The sequence below is a fragment of the Staurois parvus genome, unplaced genomic scaffold (assembly GCF_062004578.1).
Source record: "Staurois parvus isolate SC_StPar_1 unplaced genomic scaffold, SC_StPar_1.0 ptg000206l, whole genome shotgun sequence".
Taxonomy (NCBI): domain Eukaryota; kingdom Metazoa; phylum Chordata; class Amphibia; order Anura; family Ranidae; genus Staurois; species Staurois parvus.
This window is the reverse complement of record NW_028318002.1, coordinates 1,786,163-1,814,090: the sequence shown is the minus strand read 5'-3', so window position 1 is coordinate 1,814,090 and position 27,928 is coordinate 1,786,163. Positions and strand designations below refer to the sequence as shown.

The window sequence follows — 27,928 nt, the reverse complement described above, 5'->3', positions numbered from 1 at the left end:
AATTTATTTGCCATCTTTGTTCACGTAGGTCAGCGGTTAAGCGTGCAGATTCGTTTTTACACAGTAGTTGTAATAAAGCCGAATACCCCTTATATATTACATCGTAAGCGCCTCTGCATTCCACACACATTACTAAACGTCCTAGTTACTGGCACAGTGCCCACATAGAACATGGCGGCAGTCTTTACAACATTCCCTAGGGAGAGGCCAACGCCTCGAGCGTTCCTTACATCCAATAGGAAAGAGACATGCTTGTCCCGCCCAGCCGGCCGTTTTTCCGGACTGCATGAGCCATTTTGCAGTCAGTTATTAGAGTGTGAACGTGAGGAACGGACGGGAGGGGGGAAGTATTCGTTTGGCGGAGATTGTATTGAACGAGCCGTACTGATATTTTCAGCAATATTTCTCGAGACACGTTCTTCCCCCGACGTCTGGTTCCTATTTAGATGGCAAGCTTTCCCGACTTTGTAAACGAAAATGATATAGGTGAGTATATCCTCCTGTGCGCAGCCGTACTAGGCAATCGATGGAGGTGATGAACACTGTCCGACGTCACGTTAGCGGATTTCATTGTAATGCGGCGTGTGAGCGCACTGCTCGGGCTATGCTTAGTGCTGCACGGGAATGGAATGGGGCTGGATGGACACGGCTTCCTCCATGTGTACCTCCAGAATACTGCAAGGTGATTGGTCACTGCACCAACCCTGGGGTTAGACCGAGGAGGCTCATTTATTAAAACTGGAGCACTTAGAATCTGGTGCAGTTGTGCATTGTAGCCAATCAGCTTCTAACCTCAGCTTGTTCCGTTAAGCTTTGACAATAAAACCTGGAAGCTGATTGGTTTCTATACAGAGCTGCTCCAGATCTCACCCTCTCCGGCTTTAGTAAATCAACACCAAGGTGTCTATTCTATACACACAATGCTTTTATACACCATAGATTTAGGTCTGATCAGTAATACAATTGAAAAGATTGATCTACTTTCCTACCATTGGATTGTGCACCTAGGCCACTCAGAATATTTTTTTTTGAGACTGATCAGTGACACAGTATGTGTCTTTGATCCATAGATTTCATCATATTACTCGATTCTGTAAAAAAACAAAAAAATTGTTAGACCACGTCTTCGGGCATATGACTGCCATAACACACACCTGTCGGTAACCACGACGAGCCTCTGCGATCAGACCACAGCTGTGTTGGCAAGCCTGGAGCAGCTGTGCGTGGCAACCAATCATCTTCTGCCTTTTATTTTTGAAGACAGATCGAACAAGCTAAAGATACAAACTGGTTACTTTGCTCTGCTGCTCTAGGCTTAATACATTCCCCCACGTTTATTGGTGCGATGATCTCCAAACATCCACCATCTCGTATGTGTCACCCTAGTATGTATAAGAAGCAAGGATCTAGGCGGTAGATTTGCGTGGGTCATCTCATCAATAAATGGATTCAGTGTGTGCTGACTGGCTGTATGTGTATAATAGCTGGATTAAGTGATCGTTTCTAGGAGATCAGCACAGCTGACAGTAGGTGGGGAATATTAGGTGTCAGAGCTGGTGGGCTGTCAGCTGCCTTCACTTTCTGACCTTCCTGACCTGCACTTTTCAGTAAGTAGGATTAAAGCTGGCTTTACACCAATAAAAATTGCGCTTTTTTTTTTTACATTAGTATACAGGATTTATGTAGCGCCAACAGTTCGCTCAGCGCTTTACAATATAACGGGAGACAATACAGCAACAATACAAGAGGGAAAAGAGGGCCCTGCTCCTTGGAGCTTACATTTGATTTTCTTATGGGAACAAATCGACTACCATTTTTGATTGGACAAGAAAATTAGACGGCTCGGGGATAAAAAAAATGCTTATCTGATTGACAAGACAGGAAAAATAATTGATCTTGCATTTGTATACTGTTGTAAGGATTGGAAAAATGTTAAAGTTCTATACTTTGGAATGGCAATCAAATTACATTCTGAATGAAATGGGCTGACTGCATGTTGGCATCATCAAATGATCTGATGAATATTTCTGAGTCTAACCATGTATGGCCAGCTTAAGTCTCAAAGCTTTAATACAAGAATAAAGATCTTTATTTTTAAATCTCATTGGGATCAGCTGCAGATAATTGCTACTTTATGAAAAGGATTAGCTTTTGGTGTTTTAGATTTGGGACCATTCAATCTGATTTATATCATGTTATTGGTCCTCTAACACAGCGCTTCATTTTATGGCTTTGTTTTTCTATACATGGTCACTCCTTATTAATTGCAATCACTATTCTACATCAGGCTAATCATTTTATCACAAGGCTTCTAGTTTTTTTTTTTTTTTTGTGTGTGTTTTGGTGGACTTTTTTTTTTTGTCTTTTACATGCTTGCTTGAGTTAAATTTAGTGTTGACTGTAGCGCCGTCGTCTGAGATGTCATTGTATATGTTATGTTTCCCATGTCAGCACATTCTGTATGTTCCCCCTCCCCCTTTTTTTATGTGGAATTTACTTCACCTATTTCTGCTTCTTGACACTTAGCCAACCAAAGCCCTTCATTCCTACCCTTCCCCCTACCCTCCCTTCTTCTCCCATCCCCCATATGACACACACACACACACAGGCACGCACTCCCCTCCCTGGACACCACCCTTTCAGAGCTGTAGCACTATCCTGCTGTATGAAGGATGGAAATTGCTGCGTTGGTCATCGTGCCATTTAGTTTGATGTTCTTTTTCTTAATGATTGTTTAATGGATCCTGTCGTACCACATTAAATATCTGAACTTCTTTTCTTCATACCTTAGTTTGAGTTTCGCCTTGTTGCTTTTGTCTCAATGGAATTAGAGTTGAGCTCCAAGTATGATCCTTATTGTATATTATTATTATATAGTGCCAACGGTTTGCGTAGTGCTGTACATTATAATGGGAATAGTTGCATTGCTTTAGCTTGGCACAGTGCAAGTCTGAGTATCTCATACCTGAGAGATTGCAGTGAATGGTGACAATAACTGTAGTAAGGGGTGCTACTACAGTGATGACCTCAATCTTCCAGGATCTTTGCCAAGCGGCTGCCCTACTGCACACTGACTACATGGGATCACTCGCTTGGCACTGTTGCTATTACCTGCATACCCTTTTTTATTGATATGAAGTGTTTGCTGATTGGATGATGTCGGGTTCATGATGTCACTACCCTACCTCGTCAAATCAGAGAACTCTTTGTATTAATAAAAAAAAATATGTGTTCTGTGAATGACAGCAGTGCCAAGCGAGTGTCCCCCTGTTATTACTATGCAGAAAGGCAGCTGCTCAGCACTGGACACAGAACACTGTGGTCACCGTAGTAGCACCAACTACAACAGTGATTTGCAAGTTCCACAGTAATCACAACAGTTGGGATGAGAAACACCATCATAGTTTGTATTAACCTGAATCTCTAAGCATGCAACAAATATATAGACTTCATTTATTTTCTTTTGACTTATAAGTAAACATTTCACTAAATATCTATGATCTCTTTTCAGCAAGATCACGGGCCATTGGGGAACTTATATCACCGACTTCTCCATTTGAACAGAAGTATGGCCGTGAAAACTGGACAGTGGCTTTTGCTCCAGATGGCTCTTATTTTGCTTGGTCTCAGGGTCATCGAATTGTGAAACTGGTTCCTTGGTCTCAGTGCCTTAAGAATTTGTAAGTTTTTTTCCTTTTTTTTTTTTTTTTTTATAATGCGATTAGTTTCTGTGCAAAATTTAAATGCATATAGACCCCTTAATTGGGACCCTTATAGCCCAACTCTAAGAAAATTAAACACACTGCATATTACCCCCCTTCAAGGGTTAAATGCTTGTTTAGCCTAGGGGCAGAGTACTAATGCTGCCTTCACACTGATCTGCTTTTGCGTTTACAAAAAGCTGAAGAAAAACATGTGACCATGTAATCCTATGGAACTCTTCCCACACTGATTTGTTGCAGGTCTGCTGCATTTAGTAAAATCCTGCTTACTGCATTTTTGGTGTGGTAAAAAAAAAACGCACCAAAAGTGCACCTCCCCATTGAAATTCACGGAAGACGCATAAAAAACTGCAAGAGTGGATTTTTTAAAATTTTCTTGGAGTTGGGATTTAAAGTGTAAATGGTGTAAAAGTGCAGCCAATCAGATTGTATCTTTTATCTTTTTTCATAAACTAGTGTAAGGGAACGTTATTTACTAAGTTTCTATTAGATTAGTGCCTGATAATGTTCTTAAACAGAGGATGGTCAGTTTCACTAAACAATAAATTTATTATTAGCCGTTACCTAGCGGCAAAACATTATTGGTCAAAATTATGGCTAATTTATTGAGTAAGTTTAGGTTGTAAACTGAGAGTATATCTCTATTTTATGTTCACGAAATATGCATGCAATGGTGGGAGGCATTTAATTTTTTGTAACCGGAAATGTGCAGTGTGTACAGAAAGTTTATTATTTCCATATGGGATGGGGGGAGGAAAAAAAAATTCTGTCTAATGGACAGTGGCAGAAACATCTCTCAAGACAGATCTCTCTTTTGAGCAATCTCCTTAAATGTCTGAAATTTAAAATAAATATCCTTTTCTGTTTGCCCTCTTATGTCAATGGGTAGTTTTTAGTAGTGTGAAAATATAAAACTTGCAACTTTCTATGATACTGTGTGATGAATTAATGCGGCACATCAATCGTGGACAGTTGTCAGTACCTCTTCACACAAAGCTGTACTTCAACAGGGAAAGTAGTATACGTGGCTCTTTTCCATCATTGTTGTATTGACAGAATGCTTATAATATGAGAAATGTCAACTTGAGTTCCTATGTGTTCTAGGGGAGGAGTACATAGGGGCAGTCCTTTAAAGATCTTCTGCTTTCACAAGAGGCTTTCCCCACGTCCTGTTAAACTGTAGCTGAACTTGTTAAAGTGTATATGTAGTCAAAACCCAACTTTACAGTTTTGAATAGAATAGAGAAGGATTAAAAAGTTTTTTTGACTATAGTTGAGTTGAAATATGCTTTCATAATATGTTGTTGCTATATTATGACAAGCTGGTAGTTCTGTTGGTTCTATGTGCACAACATATCAGTTGACTCACAGTTTAGAATGAGAGTGCTTCTCAAAGTCATTAAGATAAACACAGTGATTGTTTCCTGGGGGCAAAAGGCAGATTTGTGTAGATGTGTAATGTGACCTTGAGCTATGCTTTCATTCATCAGTGTTTTTTACTTTTTCAGTGCTGCTGGCAATACAAAAAATAGTGTTAACTTGACAAATACAAGGTTGTCACGACAGAACAGTGATGTAGCACAGAGAAACAAACCACAGGAGCATACCATAGACTGTGGGGATATCGTGTGGAGCCTGGCTTTTGGATCCTCGGTGCCAGAAAAGCAGAGTCGTTGTGTGAATATAGAATGGCACCGCTTCAAATTTGGTCAGGACCAACTTCTCCTTGCCACCGGGCTGGGCAATGGGCGAATCAAGATCTGGGATGTTTATACAGGTACCCCGAGTTCCTTGTATCCTCCATAGATGTTTTTTCTATATACTGCAAATTCAGTAGTAAAACTTGTATTGCTGGTATATGTATGAGAGTTGTCACATCACTCTTTTATGGCTTAGAACAGCACCTAGTGAAAGACTCTATGCAGTGTTTCACAGTCTTAACTTGGACCTGAGAGGCACATCCTGAACTGCAGTGTATTTGAGCTGTCCTCTTTCTTCTCTTGTAGAACATATCACTTCTATAAGTCATTTAATTTGCATGACCTATCTTATCTGGCAGTAAATCCCGATTGTTGCTGGTTTATAGTTATCTAACAGGAAATATGGATCATGTGACACTGTGTGCACCAGCAATTCGTTTTGAAGAATTCCTGTGTTGTCACGAAAAGTTGAAATTTGCCACACATTTAAATTGCAACCAAAAAGCATTTTTTTTACATATTAACGTTATTTGTGGTCCACATGCTTCTTTCATGGGAATCTGATCATATTTAAAGACATTGCTCAACAAAACAAAAATTTCTACAATCGAGCTATTGTAATCCTCCTTGTGTGTTTTGTGGTTTTTGTTTTTGTTTTTTTCCTTTTACCCTGTGACTCACTTACCACAGGCATGATGTCATGGGTAGCTGATTCTTGTGACCATTATGTCATCCTGTTCAGTCACCTATGGATCACCAGCTATGATTAATGCATGATTAGTGCAGCTCCAACCAAAGCTTACAAATCTCATAGAACTTCTTAGCTTTAAATTGCTGTTTTGAGGTTTGTTTTTCTTGCTGGAGAGCTTTTTCCTTTTATAGACAGTGTTGTCCTGAACGCATTAAGTGGAAATTGTCCCAAGATGGCAGATTGCAATTAAAAACCCTTTCTCATTCTATCCCCAAACATTTTCCATAGTACTCTCAGAATTTCTTGCTTTTTTTTTTTTTTTTTGCATTTAACATAATATAGCGAAGGGCTCTTCTAGGAATTATGTATGCAGAGCGTTTACAGCAGTGGTTCTTAACCTGGGTTCGATCGAACCCCAGGGGTTCGGTGAGTCAGTCTCGGGGGTTCGGCGGAGGTGACCCACACCCGACTCATATGATTTGTGATGACATGCCCCGCTTGTCCATCATTGGCTGCAGGTGGTCACGCAACATGTGTGCCGGGCGCCCGCTCCCCTCCCTCCTCTCGGGCGGCAGGGACTCAAATGCAATGATTGGCCAGTCTCGCTGCCACTCACATCCTGATAGCCAGTGATTGGCTGTCAGGATGTGTGTAGGCGGGGCAGCGTGACGAACGTGAGAGGAGCTAGGCTCCTCTCACAGTCCGCCCTGAAGACCGGAACGGCGCGCGAATACAGCGAGAGGAACGCGTGGAGCAAAGGTAAGTGAATTGACACAGGGGGGACTTGGGGACTTAATATGGGGGATGAATTAATATGGGGAATGAATTACTATAGGGGGGATGAATTACTATATGGGGGATGAATTACTATATGGGGGATGAATTACTATATGGGGGATGTATTACTATATGGGGGATGAATTACTATATGGGGGGATGAATTACTATATGGGGGGATGAATTACTATATGGGGGGATGAATTACTATATGGGGGGAGGAATTACTATATGGGGGGATGAATTACTATATGGGGGGATGAATTACTATATGGGGGATGAATTTTCATACCGTTTGTTACAACATATCTTTGCGAGCAATCCTTTTCGAGGATGCTGGACATAAAGACGAAGAAAAGGAACAGACTTTGTTGCGAAAATGACATGAGAGTGGCACTTGCCAAGGTAATGCCGCGCATTTCTGAACTGGCCTCTGAAAGACAACAGCAGAAGTCACACTGATTTGCGGTAAATATTCATTATTTTGTTTTTGTGTGAAAATCATGTTTTAATGGTTTTTTTCTTAATGGTTTTGTTCATTTTGTGCACCTATGTATAAATATATACCTATGTTTTGAATTTTAAAAATCATATTTTATTTTTCCAATTAAGAAGGGTTCGGTGAATGCGCATATGAAACTGGTGGGGTTCAGTACCTCCAAAAAGGTTAAGAACCACTGGCTTACAGTATAAAGCAGGAGTCCCCAAACTTTTCAAAGGGTCTGTTTACTGTTCTTTAGACTAAGGGGTGCTGGATTTTGGCCAGCTGAGGTAGGAAATGTCCTGGGTGCAGCATCAGTGAGAATAAACATGGCCTCAGGGTTGGTGATCAATAGGAGGCGGAATAGTGCCCCATCATTTGGTATTGGTGGAAGGAATTCTACACCAAATGGCCGCAGTTTGGAGACCCTTAGTATAAAGGCAAAAAACGTTTTGGGATGGAATGAAGGAGGGTTAGAACACCAAGTTTCTTCTCTGTCTGCGTCCTTGTTAGGGAGATTCACCCTATTTGTCCTGTGTTACTGTTATCCTCAAAAGTGACAGTATATAAAATTCCTTACGTTTGTGTGTCACCAGAGCAGAAATAGAGGGGGAAGTCTTCCAATGGGGACATTAGTTCTGGGGACCCTGTTGATAACTAAGGATTCCCTAATTTTTGAGGGATTTCCTCTCACTTCTTGTTATGGCTATGAAACCGGACGTAAGGGAAAGGGGAGACATGACTGAAACCTTTTAAATACATCAAGGGGGTGAATATGGTTCAAGAGGGCAGGATTTTCAATATGAAACCAAGATCAAGAACACTGGAGCATGACATCAAACTAACTGAAGGAAAAAACTAATTGATGCTTGGAATAGACTTCTAGCAGCGGTAGCGAGTGAGTCAACAGTAAATGGATTCAAACATGGAAAAAATCATATATTATATTTACTGGGGAGACGCAGATGGCCAAAAGAAAAGCTGTCAAGGGCCTTTCCTTACTTTACTCTTTGGCAGTGTATGTCAGGAATGGAATAGCTTCAAGGAACCCAGGGAGAGATTAAAACTGTATGTTTCCCTCATACACTGAATGAAGAACTCAAAGTAAATAGGCTGCCTGCAATATAATCCTAGACCAACAGTGCTGTCCTCTGTGTGACTGTTTTCTCGATACAGCAGTGATCTCCAAACGGGCCGGATGCGGCCCTTTGCTTCCCTTTATCTGGCTCTCGGGGCAGTATTCCTTCCACTGACACCTACAGTGGTGCATAATTCCTTCATTGACACAAACTACAGTCAGGTCCATAAATATTGGGACATCGACACAATTCTAACATTTTTGGCTCTATACACCACCACAATGGATTTGAAATGAAACGAACAAGATGTGCTTTAACTGCAGACTGTCAGCTTTAATTTGAGGGTATTTACATCCAAATCAGGTGAACGGTATAGGAATTACAACAGTTTGCATATGTGCCTCCCACTTGTTAAGGGACCAAAAGTAATGGGACAGAATCGTAATCATAAATCATACTTTCACTTTTTAATACTTGGTTGCAAATCCTTTGCAGTCAATTACAGCCTGAAGTCTGGAACGCATAGACATCACCAGAAACTGGGTTTCATCCCTGGTGATGCTCTGCCAGGCCTCTACTTGAACTGTCTTCAGTTCCTGCTTGTTCTTGGGGCATTTTCCCTTCAGTTTTGTCTTCAGCAAGTGAAATGCATGCTCAATCGGATTCAGGTCAGGTGATTGACTTGGCCATTGCATAACATTCCACTTCTTTCCCTTAAAAAACTCTTTGGTTGCTTTTGCAGTATGCTTTGGGTCATTGTCCATCTGCACTGTATAGCGGCGTCCAATGAGTTCTGAATCATTTGGCTGAATATGAGCAGATAATATTACCCGAAACACTTCAGAATTCATCCTGCTGCTTTTGTCAGCAGTCACATCATCAATAAATACAAGAGAACCAGTTCCATTGGCAGCCATACATGCCTACACCATGACACTACCACCACCATGCTTCACTGATGAGGTGGTATGCTGAGGATCATGAGCAGTTCCTTTCCTTCTCCATACTCTTCTCTTCCCATCACTCTGGTACAAGTTGATCTTGGTCTCATCTGTCCATAGGATGTTGTTCCAGAACTGTGAAGGCTTTTTTACATGTCGTTTGGCAAACTCTAATCTGGCTTTCCTGTTTTTGAGGCTCACCAATGGTTTACATCTTGTGGAGAACCCTCTGTATTCACTCTGGTGAAGTCTTCTCTTGATTGTTGACTTTGACACACATACACCTACCTCCTGGAGAGTGTTCTTGATCTGGCCAACTGTTGTGAAGGGTGTTTTCTTCACCAGGGAAAGAATTCTTCTGTCATCCACCACAGTTGTTTTCCGTGGTCTTCTGGGTCTTTTGGTGTTGCTGAGCTCACCGGTATGTTCCTTCTTTTTAAGAATGTTCCAAACAGTTGTTTTGGCCACGCCTAATGTTTTTGCTATCTCTCTGATGGGTTTGTTTTGTTTTTATAGCCTAACGATGGCTTGCTTCACTGATAGTGACAGCTCTTTGGATCTCATCTTGAGAGTTGACAGCAACAGATTCCAAATGCAAATAGCACACTTGAAATGAACTCTGGACCTTTTATCTGCTCATTGTAATTGGGATAATGAGGGAATAACACACACCTGACCATGGAACAGCTGAGAAGCCAATTGTCCCATTACTTTTAATCCCTTAACAAGTGGGAGGCACATATGCAAACTGTTGTAATTCCTACACCGTTCACCTGATTTGGATGTAAATACCCTCAAATTAAAGCTGACAGTCTGCAGTTAAAGCACATCTTGTTCGTTTAATTTCAAATCCATTGTGGTGGTGTATAGAGCCAAAAATGTTAGAATTGTGTCGATGTCCCAATATTTATGGACCTGACTGTATATTGCCCTATATTTCCCACTGACAGCACCAAAGAGGCACTATTCCTATCGCCCAACGCATTACATTCAATCTACTAACACTGACATACAAAGCCATTCACAACGCTGCTCCAAACTACCTCACCGACCTGATACCCAAATACCACCCAACCCGTAATCTTCGCTCCTCACAAGACCCCCAATTTTCTAGCTCCCTGGTCTCCAGCTCCCACGGCCGACCGACTGCAGGACTTCTCCAGGACTTCCCCCATCCTCTGGAACTCACTACCCCAATCCATCAGACTGTCACCTACCCTCCTCACCTTTAGGCGCAACCTGAAAACCTATCTCTTCAGGGAAGCCTACTCCACCCTCACCTAACAGCCGATCTCCTCCACGCCTCCTACCACTCCATCCCCCACAGCCACTTCCTCCTGTACCACTATCCCCTCCCTCCTAGATTGTAAGCTCAAAAGAGCAGGGCCCTCAAACCCCTTGTGTATTGTCTTGTTACTGTATTGTCTCATGTTCTGTCCCCCACTATAATGTACAGCACTGAGCAAACCTTTCTGACGCTATATAAATACTGTATAATAATATAAGGGAATGTTAAAGGGCCAGAGACAAAGAGTGATAATATTGAAAATGCATCCTAAACAGGATGTGAAAGGGATATTAAAAAAAAAAAAAAAACGGGGGGGATTTCGAAAGCACAATAACAGTGCTGGATAACAAATGCATAACTAAGTGTAGACAACGGGTGATATTGTGATATGGGGGATTCTTGGCTCAATAGTAGATGCATTTTTTAGTGAGTTCACGCCAGACAGGAACTAAACTTAAGGGCCTGTTAGCCCACTTTTATTAAACAGTAATTGAAAAGTCTTTTCAACACAAGGTTTCCCACGCAGGGGGTTTCAACTTCACTCAAAATAATACACAGTGGAAATGCCGAGTCACCTGACTCTCTGTTTAGCAGTACCTCTGCTTGGCTGGGTCTCCCAGACCATTGACTATTCGGGCTCTCTCAGCCTAGGTGACAGCTCCTCACTGTTCAGGCCCCACACGGCCTCTTGACAGAGTTTTCCCTGTACCTTCGCTTGCTTCCTCCAGAGACTCACGGATTCCCTCCAGCCCCTTGGACTCACTGGCCTCTGCAGCTTCCTCAGTCTCCCAGACCTTCTCTTGCTCAGTCCTTGGGCCCAGAATCCCCCTCACATGGGTTGTAGTCTCCACCAAGAGTTTCCACCTCTCCTGACAGGGCTCTGTCTTCAGGCTTGTAGCAATAGCAACTGTTATTCCACCACCACCACTTGTGAGCTATGCTCAGATCTGTCTTATAACGATTGTGTGCACCTGGACACACACACGCACCCTGCAGAACTTCTGAAAAACCTGGACACAGGACTGAAGACTTGGTCCCACCCAATACTGTTTGGAGAATTCAAGCTTACAGCCCCGATCCAGACTTACCAAATCCAGGGAAAGCTTAAAGCGGAGTTCCACTCACCTTGTCAAAAAATAAGTCAGCAGCTACTAAAACCATAGCTGCTGACTTTTAAAGAATAGCCACTTACCTGTCCCACGGTGTGTCCCCCGCAGCCCATTTCACCGGCCGTCCTGTATTCCAGGAGGCCGGTATCTTCAGTGTGGGCACCTGGTTGTGGTAGCTTGCAGCTTGAAAGCCGGCTACCCACTGTGCATGTGCAAGAAGCGTTGTGCTTCATGAATGGCCCTGTAGTCTTCTGGAACCTGTCACATGTCCCAAAAGACTACAGGGAGGGAGAGAGGACACCTTCTGCTTTCGATCACCTAGGCGATCGGACTGGAAGTGGGAGTGGGTATCTGTCAAATTCGTTGCTACAAGGTGCTTACACTGGATCTCCAGTATACACCATGTTCCAAATTATTATGCAAATGATATTTTTCTCATTTGCCTAAATAATTGATGTAAATAAGTCAGCATAATTCTCATGTTATCAACTATTAAGAGTACAATTCACATTTTATTGAACAAACCTCCTAATGATAACAGGATTTTTGTTAAATATAAAAAAACTTACAATGCACTGTTCCAAATTATTACGTACAGTAAGTTTCTAAACACTTTATAGGTTGTAAATAACTGAAAATTGTCATTTGTTGTGTTTGCAGCATATTTACTGAAATCAAAAGCTATTTCAATCAAACTTTTACAACATTTTAACTTTTTAAACATTTTAACAGGTCACGTTACATTGTAACATAGGACCCCTTATTTGATAGCAGCTTCACAAGTCTTGCATCCATTGAACTTTGTGAGGTTTTTGGACAGTTTCTGCTTGAATTTGTTTGCAAGATGTCAGAATAGCCTCCCAGAGTTGCTGTTTGGATGTAAACTGCCTCCAACCCTCATAGATCTTTTGCTTGAGGATGCTCCAAAGGTTCTCAATAGGATTGAGGTCAGGGGAGGATGGAGGCCACACCATGACTTTCTCTCCTTTTATCCCCATAGCAGCCATTGATGCAGAGGTATTCTTTGCAGCATGAGATGGTGCATTGTCATGCATGAAGATGATTTTATTACGGAAAGCATAGTTCTTCCTTCTGTACCAGGGAAGAAAGTGGTCAGTCATAAACTTCACATACTTTGCAGAGGTCATCTTTATACCTTCAGGGGCTCTAAAAGGGCCGACCAGCTCTGTACCCATGATTCTGGCCCAAAACATGACTCCGCCACCGCCTTGCTGACGTCGCAGCCTTGTTGGAACAGGGTGGCCATCCACCAACCATCCACTACTCTATCCATCTGGACCATCCAGGGTTGCACGGCACTCATCAGTGAACAGGACTGTTTGAAAATTAGTCTTCATGTATTTTTCTGCCCAATGCAGCCGTTTCTGCTTGTGAGCATTGGTTATTAGTGGCCGAATAGAAGGTTTAAGCACAGTTGCAAGACTCTGGAGGACTCTACACCTTGATGTCCGTGGGACTCCAGAGGCACCAGCAGTTTCAAATATCTGTTTGCTGCTATGTAATGGTATTTTAGCAGCTGCTCTCTTGATCCGATGCATGGATCTGGCAGAAATATTCCTCAATGTGCCTTTATCTGCACGAACCTGTCTGTGCTCTGAATCAACCACAAATCTCTTAATAGTGCGATGATCAAGCTTACGTTTTTGTGAAATATCTAATGTTTTCATACCTCATCCAAGGCATTGAACTATTTCACTCTTTTCAGCAGCGGAGAGATCCTTTTTCTTCCCCATATTGCTTGAAAATGGTGCTCTGCTTAATAATGTGGAACACCGTCCTTTAGTAGTTTTTCCTTAAATTGGGCTCACCTGCCAACCTAATTATCACAGGTGTCCGAGATTGTTTTCAGTGATCAAAGGAGCCCTGACACACAATGCCATCCATGAGTTAAACTGAAAAACAAAATATTTAATCTTTGTGACACTTAAATACAATTTGCATAATAATTTGGAACGCGGTGTAAAGACCTGCAAAAAGAACTATGAAGACCAATATCGGTGGCCCTTTTTGTGTTTTTCTTTTGCTAGCATCAAGAAGTTCTTCCCTGCCTCCACACCCACCCCCTTTGCTGTCTGCAACCTTCTAGAACATGTCATAGGTCCCAGAAGGCTGCGGGACCATTCTCAAAGCACAGTACAGTGGGAAAGAAACCACTACAAGGGTAGGAAATATTTTTAGGTATGCTGTGTGAATTGAAACAAAAAAGCATAGTGGGAGCTTCTCATATTTTGACTGCAAAAGTGAAAATGCACTTTAAAGCTATTGAAGCCAGTGAACCAGTATGACAGCTAGCATTTTAGACAGATGGATAGGTAATGGCAGCCTATGGTGTTTTTTTGGGGGGGTTTTTTTTTTCCCCTCATGAAGTAAAACTAGAATGGAGACCAAGTGATACCAGGGTACATACTATATGTGACAGACTACGCTCACCCCATGGCACGCAGCAGTTTTTTGAGTAAAACTCTGCAAAAAATTGTCTGTCAGTATCTGAAAGAATTTCTTAGATTTCAAGGTGATTCTGTTTGACTTCATTTTAAGGTGAGCCACGAAGTAACTTTGTGATAAATTATTTTGTTTACTTTTTTAGTTTCATTGTATTTAAAGATTTAATGATAAACTCTTGTGCTTACTGTTTGCAATTCAGTCAACCTGATAACCTAAAGGTATCTGAAAGTAAATAGTAGGCAATGCACTTTGAGCTTTGGATTATTTGAATGTTTGACTACCGAAGTGGCTGAGAACTTTTGTTTCTTGATGTTTAGTCTACAATTGTTAGCCAGCATCTTCATTCATTTTTTGTTGTCTACCTATATTCCATTTTAGGTGACCAATTCCATTTATATGGTTATTAAAATCTTTAGTTTTCTAGGATACTTGGATTTATGTTCATTACACCAGTATACCCTGCTAAGGAGGAAGTGTTGGTTTAGGCGGAAGATGAGTTAGACTTAAATCCCATCTTGTAATGCTGTTCTGCAAACAAACTGGCCATATTTTCTCAGTTTGTCTGTTCAAACCTATCACTGATATTTGTAAACAAACCTCAACCAGGGATCTGCAAATTTGCTATGGTAGCATTACCTGGCTGGCACTTGGACAGTGACATTATCCAGGATCCCCTTCCAGTTTGTTTACAGCCAGGATCTGTCATTTTGTCGTAATCGGGCCTCCGGTCTTCTTGGCATATTGGAAACGGTGCCGAGTTGTTGGTCTTTGTTGGTGAGGATCTATATTGCTAGTTGAAATTGATGTTGGATTTGCCTGTTTTTGGGGACATGACTCATAATGGGGACAAGGTACTTTGCAAGGAGCATGCTTTGATGCCCCCCTCTTCCTGGCATGGTACCCTACCAATGGTGAAGGCAAGGGACAGTACACATTATATAATCGTGTGTGTGGTGGGTGGGGAGACAGTGTGAGGTTCCTCCTAAAATTCCAGATTTCTATTTTTTAATGGACTGAGCTGCCTGTGTGTAACAGGCCTACGTTTGTTTCTTCTAGACTTGTACTTTGGGTTAATTTGCTTGCTTGTACCTGAACTGCTTTGGTTGTAGTAAACAATCAAAATATCTGTACCAGCTGAGAGGGGAGACTTATTTCTCCCTCAAGCAGATTCATTTACAGGCAGGATGAATTACCTACTTTCTTACAAACATTCCCCAGTCTGGCAGTAAGCTGCTGGATCAGGTGAATGTTCTCTGATTTGTAGATGTGTTAATTTCAGCAGTGGGTCTTCTGCCCTCCACTGTATATCCCTACAGTGGACATACATGGCATTGTGTTTTTTGATATCAAGAATGTAAATGAATGGATGAAAAATGTCCAACATAAGTAAGCACATGCTGATTGTTACTGTCATTTTGTACATAATTTTTTTTACCTTTTCCTCAGGGAAGCTCCTCCTTAATCTGATGGATCATACTGAAATTGTAAGAGATTTGACATTTGCTCCAGATGGCAGCCTTATTCTTGTTTCTGCTTCCAGAGACAAAACACTCAGGGTGTGGGACCTGAAAGATGATGGTATGTTTCCAACTTCTTTTTTTTTTTTTCCCTCTTTGCCAAAAATATATTTTGTTTTAAAGGCTCCAAATTAATTGAGTTCTCCAGGCTAGCATTTCTAAGCGAAAACTGAACTTTGATGGATATCTATCTATTTATCTTCTCAACCTTAAAAGTTATACTTTAAAATGCATTGGTTTCCTGTTCAATTCTAGGCAGGCTAATAGGTCCAAGCCTGATGGTAGGTAATGGATTCTGTTGTGGTAATATTCTATTTGGTTTAGATTAGCAATACAAGATATAGCAACGGTCTAATCCAATCTTCAGGCAAATGTTTGCTACCTACCCAGCCCGATGGGTAGCACATAATCCTTAGTCATGCAGTGCAGCTTCTAAGATTTCCTGCCTATCTCCAGACTGCTCAATAAAGTCAGCAACATTATCTCTGTTAAGTTAGAAGGAAGGGGGATCCAGTAAGTATTAAAACTGAATCAGAATGTAGCAGTGATTTTTCTGGCTGTGCATTGTGACAGTTGTGTAAATCATAAAATGTGCTAAATTATATTCCATATTAAACACCACATGTTTTTAACTATGAGATTGGATGTTTTCCATTCAGTGTGAAGCAACCGGTTAATTTCAACCGCCTCCTGCCTGCCATATAAGGTAATGACGGGAGGGCAGCAGTTCTCTCATTCTGGGAGGACGTCATATGACGTTCTCCCACTCTACGTGCGTGGGGGCGTGCAGCGATCGGTGGTGCGCTGTGTACTTAGGACACAGTGGATCACCGATCACTGTAACGAGCCGATGATGCCGATGATCACATGTAAATAGGAAATGCCGGTTATTGGCAGTCCTCTCCTCCCTGACAGCTCGAGAGGAGAGTCGGTAATTGGCATTACTCATAGGGGACATCTACACTGATCATCAGGGCACTAAGCCACCTGTCAGTGCCCATCAATGCCACCTGTAAATGCCTATCAATGCCAAATACCAGTGCACATCAGTGCCACATATCGGTGCCTTTTTTTCTCTCTACATTTTCAGTCTTTTTTAGTTTGTTTAGCAAAAAATAAAAACCCCAGTGGTGATTAAATACCACCAAAAGAAAGCTCTATCTGTCTCAAAAAAAGATAAAAGTTTTGTTTGGGTACAGTGTTGCATGACCGCGCAATTGTCATTCAAAGTGCGACAGCGCTGAAAGCTGAAAATTGGCCTGGCCAGGAAGGGGGTAAAAGTCCCTGGTAGGCAAGTGGTTAAAGCCTTAGTGTAGCAAAAATTATAAACAGGAAAATCAGCACAAGGAGCGCAAGTTAGTCAGTAGGATGTATCCCTTGTGCTAATTCCTCCCCTTTTTGAGTATATGCTAATAAATGTACATTCACAGAGAAATATTCTGAATACAGGAGAACACATCCAAATGTCACTTTGGCAAATAACCAGTGTATAAGAAAAAGTACAACGAAGAAATGTAGACAAGGATCAGTTGCATCTACAGTGAATGTATTCAAAATTTTGGCAAACAGATGGCGTATTGACAGTTAACACATAACCAAACTGTAAATCATACAATGATCTAAGCAGAATAAACTGGAGGGGCCTGTGCCTGAAAAAACCCATCGCCCGTGTCCCATCTGCTCTTGTAATGTGTGGTGGCCAAGTATTAAATATGGCCGTCATGGCAATACTCAAATAAGGGAACTATATTGTAGATTAGAATCTGCTATCAAGAAATGGAGAGTGCCTGCAGTGGCTTGGTTAGCTAATTCCTCCTTCTTCTTTTTTTTTTTTTTTTTTTTTTTTTTTTAAGTTCATCCATCCCTGATTCAGATTTCTTCATACCTAGGCTATTTGTGCCTAAAGAAATAGTGGTAAACATTTACTTTTTGGTATGGGGATATTTTTCATTCTTAAGACAATTGGTGATCTTTTAAAATATCTGCCCCAATTACCATTGTTCCCCTGCTGTTAAACTAGTGCCAACAGCTTCTCTCTCTTCCCATTGAGATGGCTAAGATTTCAAGTTTGTGGAGTTATGTGCCCTGAGGATGGTTGTATCATGTATGCACACCCAACCACCATCTGATGTCTCTGACAATGAGATTAAAATATATCAAGACAAAAACCTTTTGTTTTGAATAGTGTGGGAAAGTGTTATAACTTGTTTGGTTGGAACTGGTCTCTTGGGCTCTTTTTAAAGGGGTTTTCCCTCTTTCTGTCCTGATGTTTTACCAGTCATGAAGTGAGGAGAACCCTGGGTAGCAGTAAAAGTTCAGCAGGGGTTCTAGTCTTTCCCCAGTCTGTCCAAAAAAGTTTTGGCTTGTCAAATGTTTTAATATGACCCCTCGTTTCTGTCTAATACATAAAGCTGACGTGATTAAGCTCACTGCTTCCTATTCACAACTGGAATATCCGTTTTTGTCTTTTGTCATGTTTGTTTATTGAAGATTAAATTGTATTTTGCTCTTTATTTTCTTCAGGAAATATGATGAAAGTGTTAAGGGGACACCAAAACTGGGTGTATTGCTGTGCATTCTCCCCTGATTCATCCATTTTATGTTCCGTTGGAGCTGGTAAAGCAGTAGGTGTCAAAGTCCTTTAATTTTAATTTTTTTTGTTATGAATCAATTAAAATGAGAATTAAAATCTTAGCATAAGTTTGCTCAGTGTCTTCTGTGATCTAGCATTTTGATGTGAAGCATTTGAATGCATGATTAAATGTTTATGAAAATATAAAATGGCATAAATAATCCATAATTTGCATTGCTTTTGGCAAGCTGATCCATTTCAAATATCTTAGTGAAAATTAGCAGTATCCATTCCCTGTGTCATGAGACTCATCCCTTGCTTTGCACATGCTAATATGGTTAAAGAATATCTAAAGCCAAAACATTTTTTTAATTTTTTTAATTAGTTTTGGGTAGTTTGGAAGGTTTAGAGCATCTGTCAGATTTTTATTGTTGCTTTTGTCCCCACAGGGGGATTCACCCTCTAATTGTCTTGCCGAAGGTTGTAAGGGAATTTTAAATTTTAGACAAATGTATATTTGAGATTTAAAAAGATTACAAGAACAACCATGTCACCATGGGTATACTAAACAAGTACATATGCAAACCGTGTCCCGGTACAAAGATCTGGTATGGCACTGGGAAAAAGGGAAAATGTCCCGATGAGACACAGACACTCCAATAGCCTGGGCATATGAGAGGGGACAGACCAACCAAGTTTCTCTGCTTACAGAAAGGAATATATCAGCCAGGCAAATGGACTCGGTGAACAGTGAAAGCAAGAAAGGAAAGCGAGGAAGAGATGAGACCGGAGTAGTGAGGTGAGGTTATGAGAGAGGGGGTAGATAAACCCATATTGGTAGTGGGTCTCGATCCGCAGGAACAACTCCTAGGGGGAGCCTTGGGAGTTGACATTTATGACTAAAAGAGCAATCAAACCGCTTTAAGTGGGAAAAATCCTAAATTTGTGTTGTCACCAGCACAACAGAAGAGTGAAAACCTAGCAGTGGAATATTGTTTAGTGGGACAACTGTCTGAGGGTTTTTTCCTCATTTAGGAGAGCTTTCTTCACTTCCAGTTGGGTCTACTATGGATATCTTCCCAGTTATAGACAGATGGCAAAAAGGTTGTTGCGCATCTCCTACTCTATCCAAGATTAGAAGAAAACGTTTCGGCTTTAGATCTACTTTTAAGGTGTATCTGAGCCAATAAATAGTTCTGGAAATGCACATTCTTTACAAATCCTGTTAGTAATTCAATATTAATGGCAGCTGCCAGAAATGATACATACTACTGAATCTGAATATAGTGAAGGGTACTGCTCCTTTTAGCCCATATGGCACAGATAATGATTCATGCCTGTTCATGTATATCTTGTTCTTTAATAGATTTTAGACATTTTATGTAATGAAAAATATTTGCAAAGTAGTTAGTCTAATGAATGTAAAACATTTTTTTCCCAAAGGAGCAGTACAGTTGTAGACTATATAATGTATTTGATAATTGATGTGCATATTTGTTAACCTTTTGCTATTATAGGCTGCGTGTTTTCCATAAGCTTCTTGCTTTCCCTGTCACAGGTGGTGGCAGCAATGTGGGTGTGATTGAGGTTAAGTTGGCACCACACACAGGAGAGCACAGTGGTGTTAGCTGGGCAGAGAGTGGCATCTCTGGCTACCAGGCTGGGGACGACCAATGCCATAGGACGAAGTAACCTTGCTTGCGACTGCAAGGTGTACTGTACGTACGCAGGTGCTGGTTGATGTCCACTTTCTGCTTTTTTTTTCTTTCTTTTCTTTTTTATTTTCATTGTTTGTACCTTTTAGATTGTATTTACTTTCATTGTCTAACACTCCAGTTAAATGGAAGTTTTATAACTAAATTGTAAGCATTTTCCTAGTTATAAATTACGTTTTATATGAAAATGATACTCTGCTTTCACTGTAATAGTATAATCTGACTTGTGAAGGCATCACACGATGGTCACATTCCTATATATTTATATTGTAACTTGTGAGGCTATACATTTTGATATATAAAAATGCTTGTTAAAGTAAGGTGTTAGTCTGTATTGTCCTTGTCTTGTTTGCCAAAAGTGATTTCTTTTGGCTGTCAATTCTCTCTTTTCTTGCAGTATCTGTTTGTCTTCCTGGGCTCACGTTGGTGATGCAAGCCTTTTGTATACAAGTGAACTTATTCTCTCAAAGGGAGTACAACTGGAGTAACCATATAATAACTTTTATACTATGTTCGTACAAATAGCTTTATTATTGTAAACAATGAAAACAGGGGTTGTAATAAAGAACCCATCTGTTCCTTGTGTTAGCCATAAAGCAACATAAATTCAGTATTTATATCTTATCTTGTGCATTTAATAGAACTTGCTTTTAGCAGTAACCTGTTAACTTGAGCTGATTTTTAGTTCTTGCATGCTTAACTTTTTAATGTTATACCATTAATCTATTGGGTATGACACTGAGCAGTTGCAGTATTTTTTGATGGTTAATTAATACTCTGATTATTAAATAATGTTAGCTTTATAGATCTGTCAGCTAGTGTGCTTCCCATTTCATGTCTATAACAACTTTGTTTTTCCTTTCAGGTGTTTCTGTGGGACATGGATAAATACAATATGATTCGTAAGCTAGAAGGGCACTACAATGATGTGGTAGCATGCGAGTTCTCCCCTGATGGAGCTTTGTTGGCTACTGCATCGTATGATACGAGGGTTTATGTTTGGGATCCCCATATTGGGTGTATTCTTTTTGAACTTGGGTAAGCAGATCCTTCTTTCTTTTTTTTTTTTTTTTTTTTTTTTTTTTCTTTTTTTAATAAATGAAAACAGTTGTTTTACATAGCTCATTCTGTTTGAGCTGCAGTAGATCCAGGTAATCCTACAGTTTACTCTGTAGACCACGGACTTCAAGTTAGAAAGCTTATGTCATGCCTCCCAGCTTCTATCAGGCCAGCGATTTTAAAGGGGTTAAAAAAAAAATGGAAACGCTACACAATTTGCAGTTGTGAAAGTGACATGTTTTGTGTTGCAGCGGAAGTGATGTAGTATTTTTTTTACTTCCGCTTTATGGTGAGACACCTAGCTAACAGGTGGGAAGCCTCACTTTTGTCATTCATTGCGTGCTAGTAATACGCAGTCATTTCAGAGCTTACTGAGCTTCAAAGAGAGCTGAAGTTGCCAATTTATATGCCGTGTTGTGAGGTACAGTATCAAAGGTTATGACGGTATATACTGTCTCTGGGAAAATGGCGTCTGATAAGTATAGGCTCTGCTGACATGGTCACCTGACCAAAAGGACATTGCGTGGGATTGTGACCCAGGATAAGAAAACAACTGCAAAAGTAACTGCAGAGCTCAATCTCAGTCCTGTGAATTGCATTTGTATTCTGACAGGTACCCAACCCCCCTCTTGCTTTTTCCAGGAGCTCTTGTAAACTATGTTTTACCCTGTAGTGGTGCTTCTGTTGCATTAATGTACAGGTTCCATTGAATTATTGCAGAATACTTTGATTCCATTGCTCTCTTGCAGATTTCTGAAAATTTCTATATCCTTTAACTGTTTACACCTGACTACCTCTATCACATTTTTAAAATTTGCTCACTGCTTCTTCAAACTTGTGAACACTTAAAACTCAAGTCCAAACAAAATAATTTTTTAGTTGAAATGCATAAATAGTTTCAAGACCGTTTCTGTCTTGCCTTATGAAGGTCCCAGATGTCTCTGCGGCTATGCTACAATTGAGTAGCAGCACTAGGGAACCACTCACTGTTAACTGTGCAGTAGATTTTGACTCACTCAAAATGCTGCCCTCACTTTCCCAATCTAGGTGTAGGGGATAAAAGGAGCATAACATCAATGTAAAAATGTCCTTAACTTGAACTTTTAACAAATACTATTATATGCTGGATATATGAATGTGCTTATTTTACTTTATTCTTTTGTCTGGAGTAATTCGTGATCTAATGGGCTAGTTTCCTAACTCCTTTTTGTTATGAAGGAGACTGACCCAGCAGTTTGAAAAGCCAATTTGGAAAACTAAGGAGCCTAATGTCAATATGTCAATAGAAATATGGGTGCTGCAGTATCAGATTTTTGTTTAATAAGTTATTAGTGGTAATTACCTCATGTCTTGATTTCTTAATGAGTTAATGACTTAGAGCAGACATGTAGCTATTGGACAGAAGTTCTGAACTTAAAAAATAACAAAAAATGTATGACTGCAGGTTTTGTTGTTTTTTTTATTAATGCTTGCAATCCATATGGGGAATTAGGTTTTATCATTTTATGCTAATATAAAATGGCGCAGAAACCTGCAATGCGTTATGAGTTTTATTTTTATAATTTAAATTTATTATTTTTTTATTTTTTTTTTGCAGGCACTTATTCCCTCCACCCACACCTATATTTGCAGGGGGAGATAATGGTCGATGGGTGAGATCTGTCTCGTTTTGTCATGACGGAGTACACATTGCAAGTCTTGCTGACGACAGGTAAGTGTCTAATATTCTTCAGACAGTGTATGACACAGACTGTACAGATGTAATGATGACATGACTTGGTGAGCCCCATTATACTGTTCTATGATTTCTGGTAGCACTGCAAATGAGAGAAGGGTATTATCACTAGTGTGTGCATATCGGGTGTCCTGATTCCCCACTGCCTACATGCTTGCTCCATATCAATGATTTACTAACGGAGGTAAACTTAAAGTGTTACTGAACCCACAACAGTAAAATCAATCTGTATATGCAGTAAAGCATGCTTGTTATACTCACTGAAACCTAAGGGGCCAGGGGTGTGGAAATTTTTGAGAAAAGTACTTGTCCAGGGACTAAATCGGTGCCCCAATCTACTTGTCCTGTTAAAAAAAAAAACATAACTTTTAACCAAAACCATTTTTAAATATGCTTTAAGTAATGTCTGGGTCTTTAAAAAAAAAAAAAAGGGGGGGGGGGGGGCTTTATTCCGACTTAAATGTTTAATTGTTTTTAACATTGCGCTGTTTATCTGCTCCTCCTCTCCCTGGGGAGAGACCATGCAGTGTAATGAGCACTGATTGGCTGCTCCTCAGGAAAGGAGAGTGTCGGGCTTATTCTTTATCCCTTTCGCTGCCAGAGCTGATTTTGTGTTTTTTGCACAGGTTTAAAAAATCATTTAAGGCCTGAAGATGACCTAAAACAACAAACATTATGTATTTTCTGAAATCAGAGATCCTAGTGAATAAAATAGTGATATTATCACAGAGGTCTAGGAAATGCAAAATTTCAGTAAAAAATACACTTAAGTTAATTTTAGGGCACAAAAAGCAATAAATTACCCTATTTTTTTGTAAAATGTAAAAGATGAAGTTGTACCAAGTAAATAGATATCCAACACGTCAAAGCTTAAATTTGCGTGCACTCATGAAATGGCAACAAACGTTTGTACCCTATATTTTCTATAGACGACACTTTTAAAGCCCCTTTTATAGGTCATCAGTTTAGCGTTACGGAGGAGGTCTGGTGCTAGAATTATTGCTCTCATGCTGGCGTAAGCGTCAATATGTAAAGTGTATCGCAATCGACAGTTTCATGTGTAGGCACCCGAGCGTGTGCTTTTACGTTTGTGCATGCATACATGTGTGGGGGGTCCTTCAAGAAAAAAAAATTTACTTTTACTTTTTTTTTTATCATAAAAAGTCCCCATGTGGTGATTTTTCTGGTGACAGGTTCTCCTTCCTTCCTTTTTTTTTTTTTTTTTTTTTGAGACAGCCAGGGTCTAAAATGTCACATCACTTCCAGGTCAGGAGAAGAAGGGGAGGGGAGCGGATGTGTCCACTCTCCTCCCTCCCCTATTCCACATCCCACCGCCACACACTGAGCCAGTCCCGGTCCCGCAGATGGGCAAGTGGAGTCCGGGACATATAGCGTACGGGGGGGGGGGAGAAGAGGCTGACACTGTGGGCTGTATGGAAGCAATCCGGTGGCAGGGCTGCCGCCCGAATGCTTCCACCTGACAGATGAGCCCCGCTGCTTTCCTGCAGCAGGGCTGAAGGCAAAAATAATTACTTGCCCAGCGCCCGCAACTACATGCGCTGGGCATCGGGCGATAGGAATTGCACATCTCTGAGGGATTAATCCTTGGCATTGCGTAAAAAGGCTGTTCGATCCGGGCTTCTCTGATCCTCCCCTTCTTCCACATTCCCCAATCCATCTGCTGATGGTACAGAGCCCTAGAAGGCACTCTGCACACGCTCAGTTTGGTTTGTATTGCTAGATAGTGTTCTTTTTTTGGGAGGGTGCAGGTGATCAGCACAGGGCCAGTCAACTTTGTTCAGACAGAAGGTCAGGGGTCATGCAGCCTCATAGGACAGTCAGAGGAGAATGAAATCTCCTCCTACAAGCTTTACCCAGTGTTTGTCCGGACACTGATAGAAGTCACAAGACTGCTATACAGTATACTGCTTATGAGAAAAGGTGTTTAGCAGTTTATATTTACCAGAATAATTGCATTTTCATGTTCTGTGGAAGAGCGAATATAGTGAATGCAGGGTCCTGGGTTTAGTAACCCTATAAAGTGCTTCTAAAGGCACAAGGTTTTTTTACCTTCATGCATTCTATGCGTAAAGGTTTAAAAAAAAAAACCCCTGTGAGTTGCAGCCTCCCCAGCCCCATCCCAATCCAGCAATGTCCACGAGAGCCTCGATTCTCCAGATGCTCACTCCAGATTGGCTGAGACAGCAGCAGGAGCCATTGGCTCCCGCTACTGTCAATTACAGTCAGTGGGCTAATCAGGATAGGCGGGGGGGTGTGGCCAAACTCTGTCTCTGTCAGAATAGACACTCAGAGCTGCGGCTCGGCAACATGTCTGCTTGGTTGCCCCCATAGCAAGCAGGAGAGAGGAACCAGGAGTGCCTGCGGAGGACCCAAGAACAGGAGGGTCCAGGCTTCTCTGTGCAAAACCACTGCACAGAGCAGGTAAATATAGACATGGTGGTTGTTTAAAAAAAAAAAAAAAAAAAGAGACTTTAGTATCACTTTAAGCATAGCAGGCTTGGTATTGAGTACACCTTTACAAAACATTTCTGCCATATTTGGGATAATTGTATCTCAAATGGTTCCCTTAAACTGCATTGCAGCAAAAAAATTGATTAGAGGCAGTTTTTGGCAATGTTTGCAACCTTTAAGGCTACGTTCACACTAGCCTTGTTAGCAAGCGGCAGGCAGGCGTTTGGGAAGCGTTTTTACCATTTCCCAAACGCCTGCAAAAATTCTGCACATTGCAGCACATGGTGCTGTTCAAACGGGAGCGTTAGCGTTGCGGCAAAACGGACGCCTCTGGTTGAGTTAGGAGGAGTTGAAGCCTCCTACTCAAGTCTCTGGTGCTGCTCTGCAAACGCCCGGCCGGCGTGTGCGGTTGCGGAGCATTAACACCATTCATACTTCATTATAGGCGTTTGTGGTGCGTTTTTAACGCTTGGCAAACGCCTAGCAACCACCGCTAAACCGCACACACGCCGTTTGTGGAGCGTTAAAAACGCTCCGCAAACGCCGGACCGAACCTTGTCGAATGTTATAGGGGAGTTTGACAAGAGTTGTAAAACAGTCAAGTGTGAACGAGCCCTAAGTAAGTCAGCGGTGAGTTTATTTGTAGCATTATTGCTAGAATTTGAGTTTTCTTGGTTTTGGTATTTACATATTTTTGCAGCTGTTCTTCAGTGTGAAAATTGTTTACTGTTGTAGGTTGGTGAGGTTTTGGCGCATTGATCGCTCCTATCCTGTTGAAGTTGCACCTATAAATAAAGGTCTTTGCTGTGCCTTTTCTACTGATGGCAGTGTTCTAGCTGCTGGGTAAGTTAGATTGTTGTAACTGTATTTCCTAACTTTGGTCAGGTATTGCTGGCTTTGCCTTACCACTTTCACTATTACCATGTGTATCGCCCACTTTTACTGCTGCAAGACATCTTTTACCTGTGTAATCTTTTCAGAGTGTTGGGGTCCAGTCAGCTCTGAAATCCCCCAGGGTCCCTGATGCAGCAAGCCTGCTGGTTAAATTTAGCATGCTTTCTCTAGGTACTGCCACTCCACTGATAGATGCTACAAATGTGGGCATATTCTTTTCTTTGTCTGTTCTGCTGTAAACCTCTGGGACCCCATTCCCAGCTTTGCATTTTACTACATATACTGTATTTTGGACTTTTTTTTTGGGGGGGGGGTGTTAACATGCAGATATTTTTGTTTATTTTTTTAAATGCAGGTAAAACACATTTAAGTGGTAAATGGGGCCCTACAATGTTGATGTATACCACCAATGGTTTAGATTCCACACTTCACAAAATGCTGGTTTGCTTTGCTTTGTTTTAGTGAGCCTGTGTATTGGAGGAAAAAAATTCAATTAATTTTGGAGCCAATGGCCTCCTGACTTTTTTTTAATTTTTTTTTTTTTTTTTTGTAATTGCAGAACTCAGGATGGAAATGCATATTTCTGGGCTACCCCCATTTATGTTTCCAGCCTTCAGCACTTATGTCGTATGGCAATAAGAAGAGTGATGACTACAAATCAAGTCCAGAAGCTGCCAGTGCCTCCAAAAATCATGGAGTTTCTTACATACCAAATTTTATGAGGAACTTTTATTCCATCAACTGGTTCCATTTGTTGAAACTGGCAACAACACACACAAATGCATTACACAATTTATGCTTTAAATGTTACAACCTATTTGAATATTTAAAGTACAGTATTTAAAAATATGGATGCATTTCTGATCATGCTGAGCTTTAAATGTGATTTAGGAATTTTCTACATTCCTACAAAAATTGGAATGTGGACTCTCAATCTGTACAACTGTGAAACTGTATATACATGTGTAAGCTGCTATATGTGCATTTCTGTTTGCTTAAATATTTAGAACTTTCAGTATGGCTTATTTTAGAATGTCTTTGTTCTATCTTTGTGTGTGATAAACCAGAGTCTGCTAGGTGTGTGCTGCAAAATGTGCACTGGGACTATCCATTCAATGGTGCTGTAGGCAAGAGGTGCCCTAAATGAGTTTTCCCCTAACTTACTTTTAACTTTACTCCCTTTTTTTGGGGGGGGGGGGGGGACTATTGTCACAAAATACAGATTAACTCACTTTTTTAGTTTTTACTTCAGGTCTTTCGATCTCTCCAGTCTGCACAACAGTTAAGTAAATGTTTTAGAGATGAGTTTGTGGGGTTAGATTGTATTGCAATATTCTACATGTGAGCCCTCATGAAAACCTTTTAGGGGTTTATTTTGGTTGGCTGCCAAAGATGAGCAAAGTGTTCTCTACTGCCTTCTGCTGTTTATTTGCACTTGCAAGTTAAACGAATGTATGTAGTGCACCTAATGCTAACCATATATTTTTGTTGAATTATGCCAAAAGGTCTATAAATAAACATTTTTTTGTAATCTTGTGGTTATTACTTCAGCTTGAAAATGTGTTGTTTTATATATACATCCGTCTTGCAATCAGTTTTATAAAATGGATGATCATCAATTTACATCGCCTACATCCATGTCAGTTCAAGTCTATTTTTCAAACTGAACAGCCAATGTCCAGATCCATTGAAATGGAATGGATGTAGACT

General features: G+C 40.7%; 1 protein-coding gene across 1 annotated transcript; it reads left to right on the top strand.

The window, feature by feature from the left end:
* The first annotated feature begins 294 nt into the window (after positions 1-294).
* WSB1 (WD repeat and SOCS box containing 1) lies at positions 295-27,749 on the top strand. The gene is made up of 9 exons (XM_089678512.1): positions 295-486; positions 3,512-3,680; positions 5,231-5,499; positions 15,701-15,832; positions 18,295-18,395; positions 20,924-21,096; positions 22,715-22,828; positions 26,060-26,167; positions 26,778-27,749. Exons 1-9 carry the CDS (start codon positions 447-449, stop codon positions 26,938-26,940), a joined length of 1,269 nt encoding a protein of 422 aa, XP_089534638.1. The 5' UTR covers positions 295-446; the 3' UTR covers positions 26,941-27,749.
* The last annotated feature ends 179 nt before the right edge of the window (positions 27,750-27,928 follow it).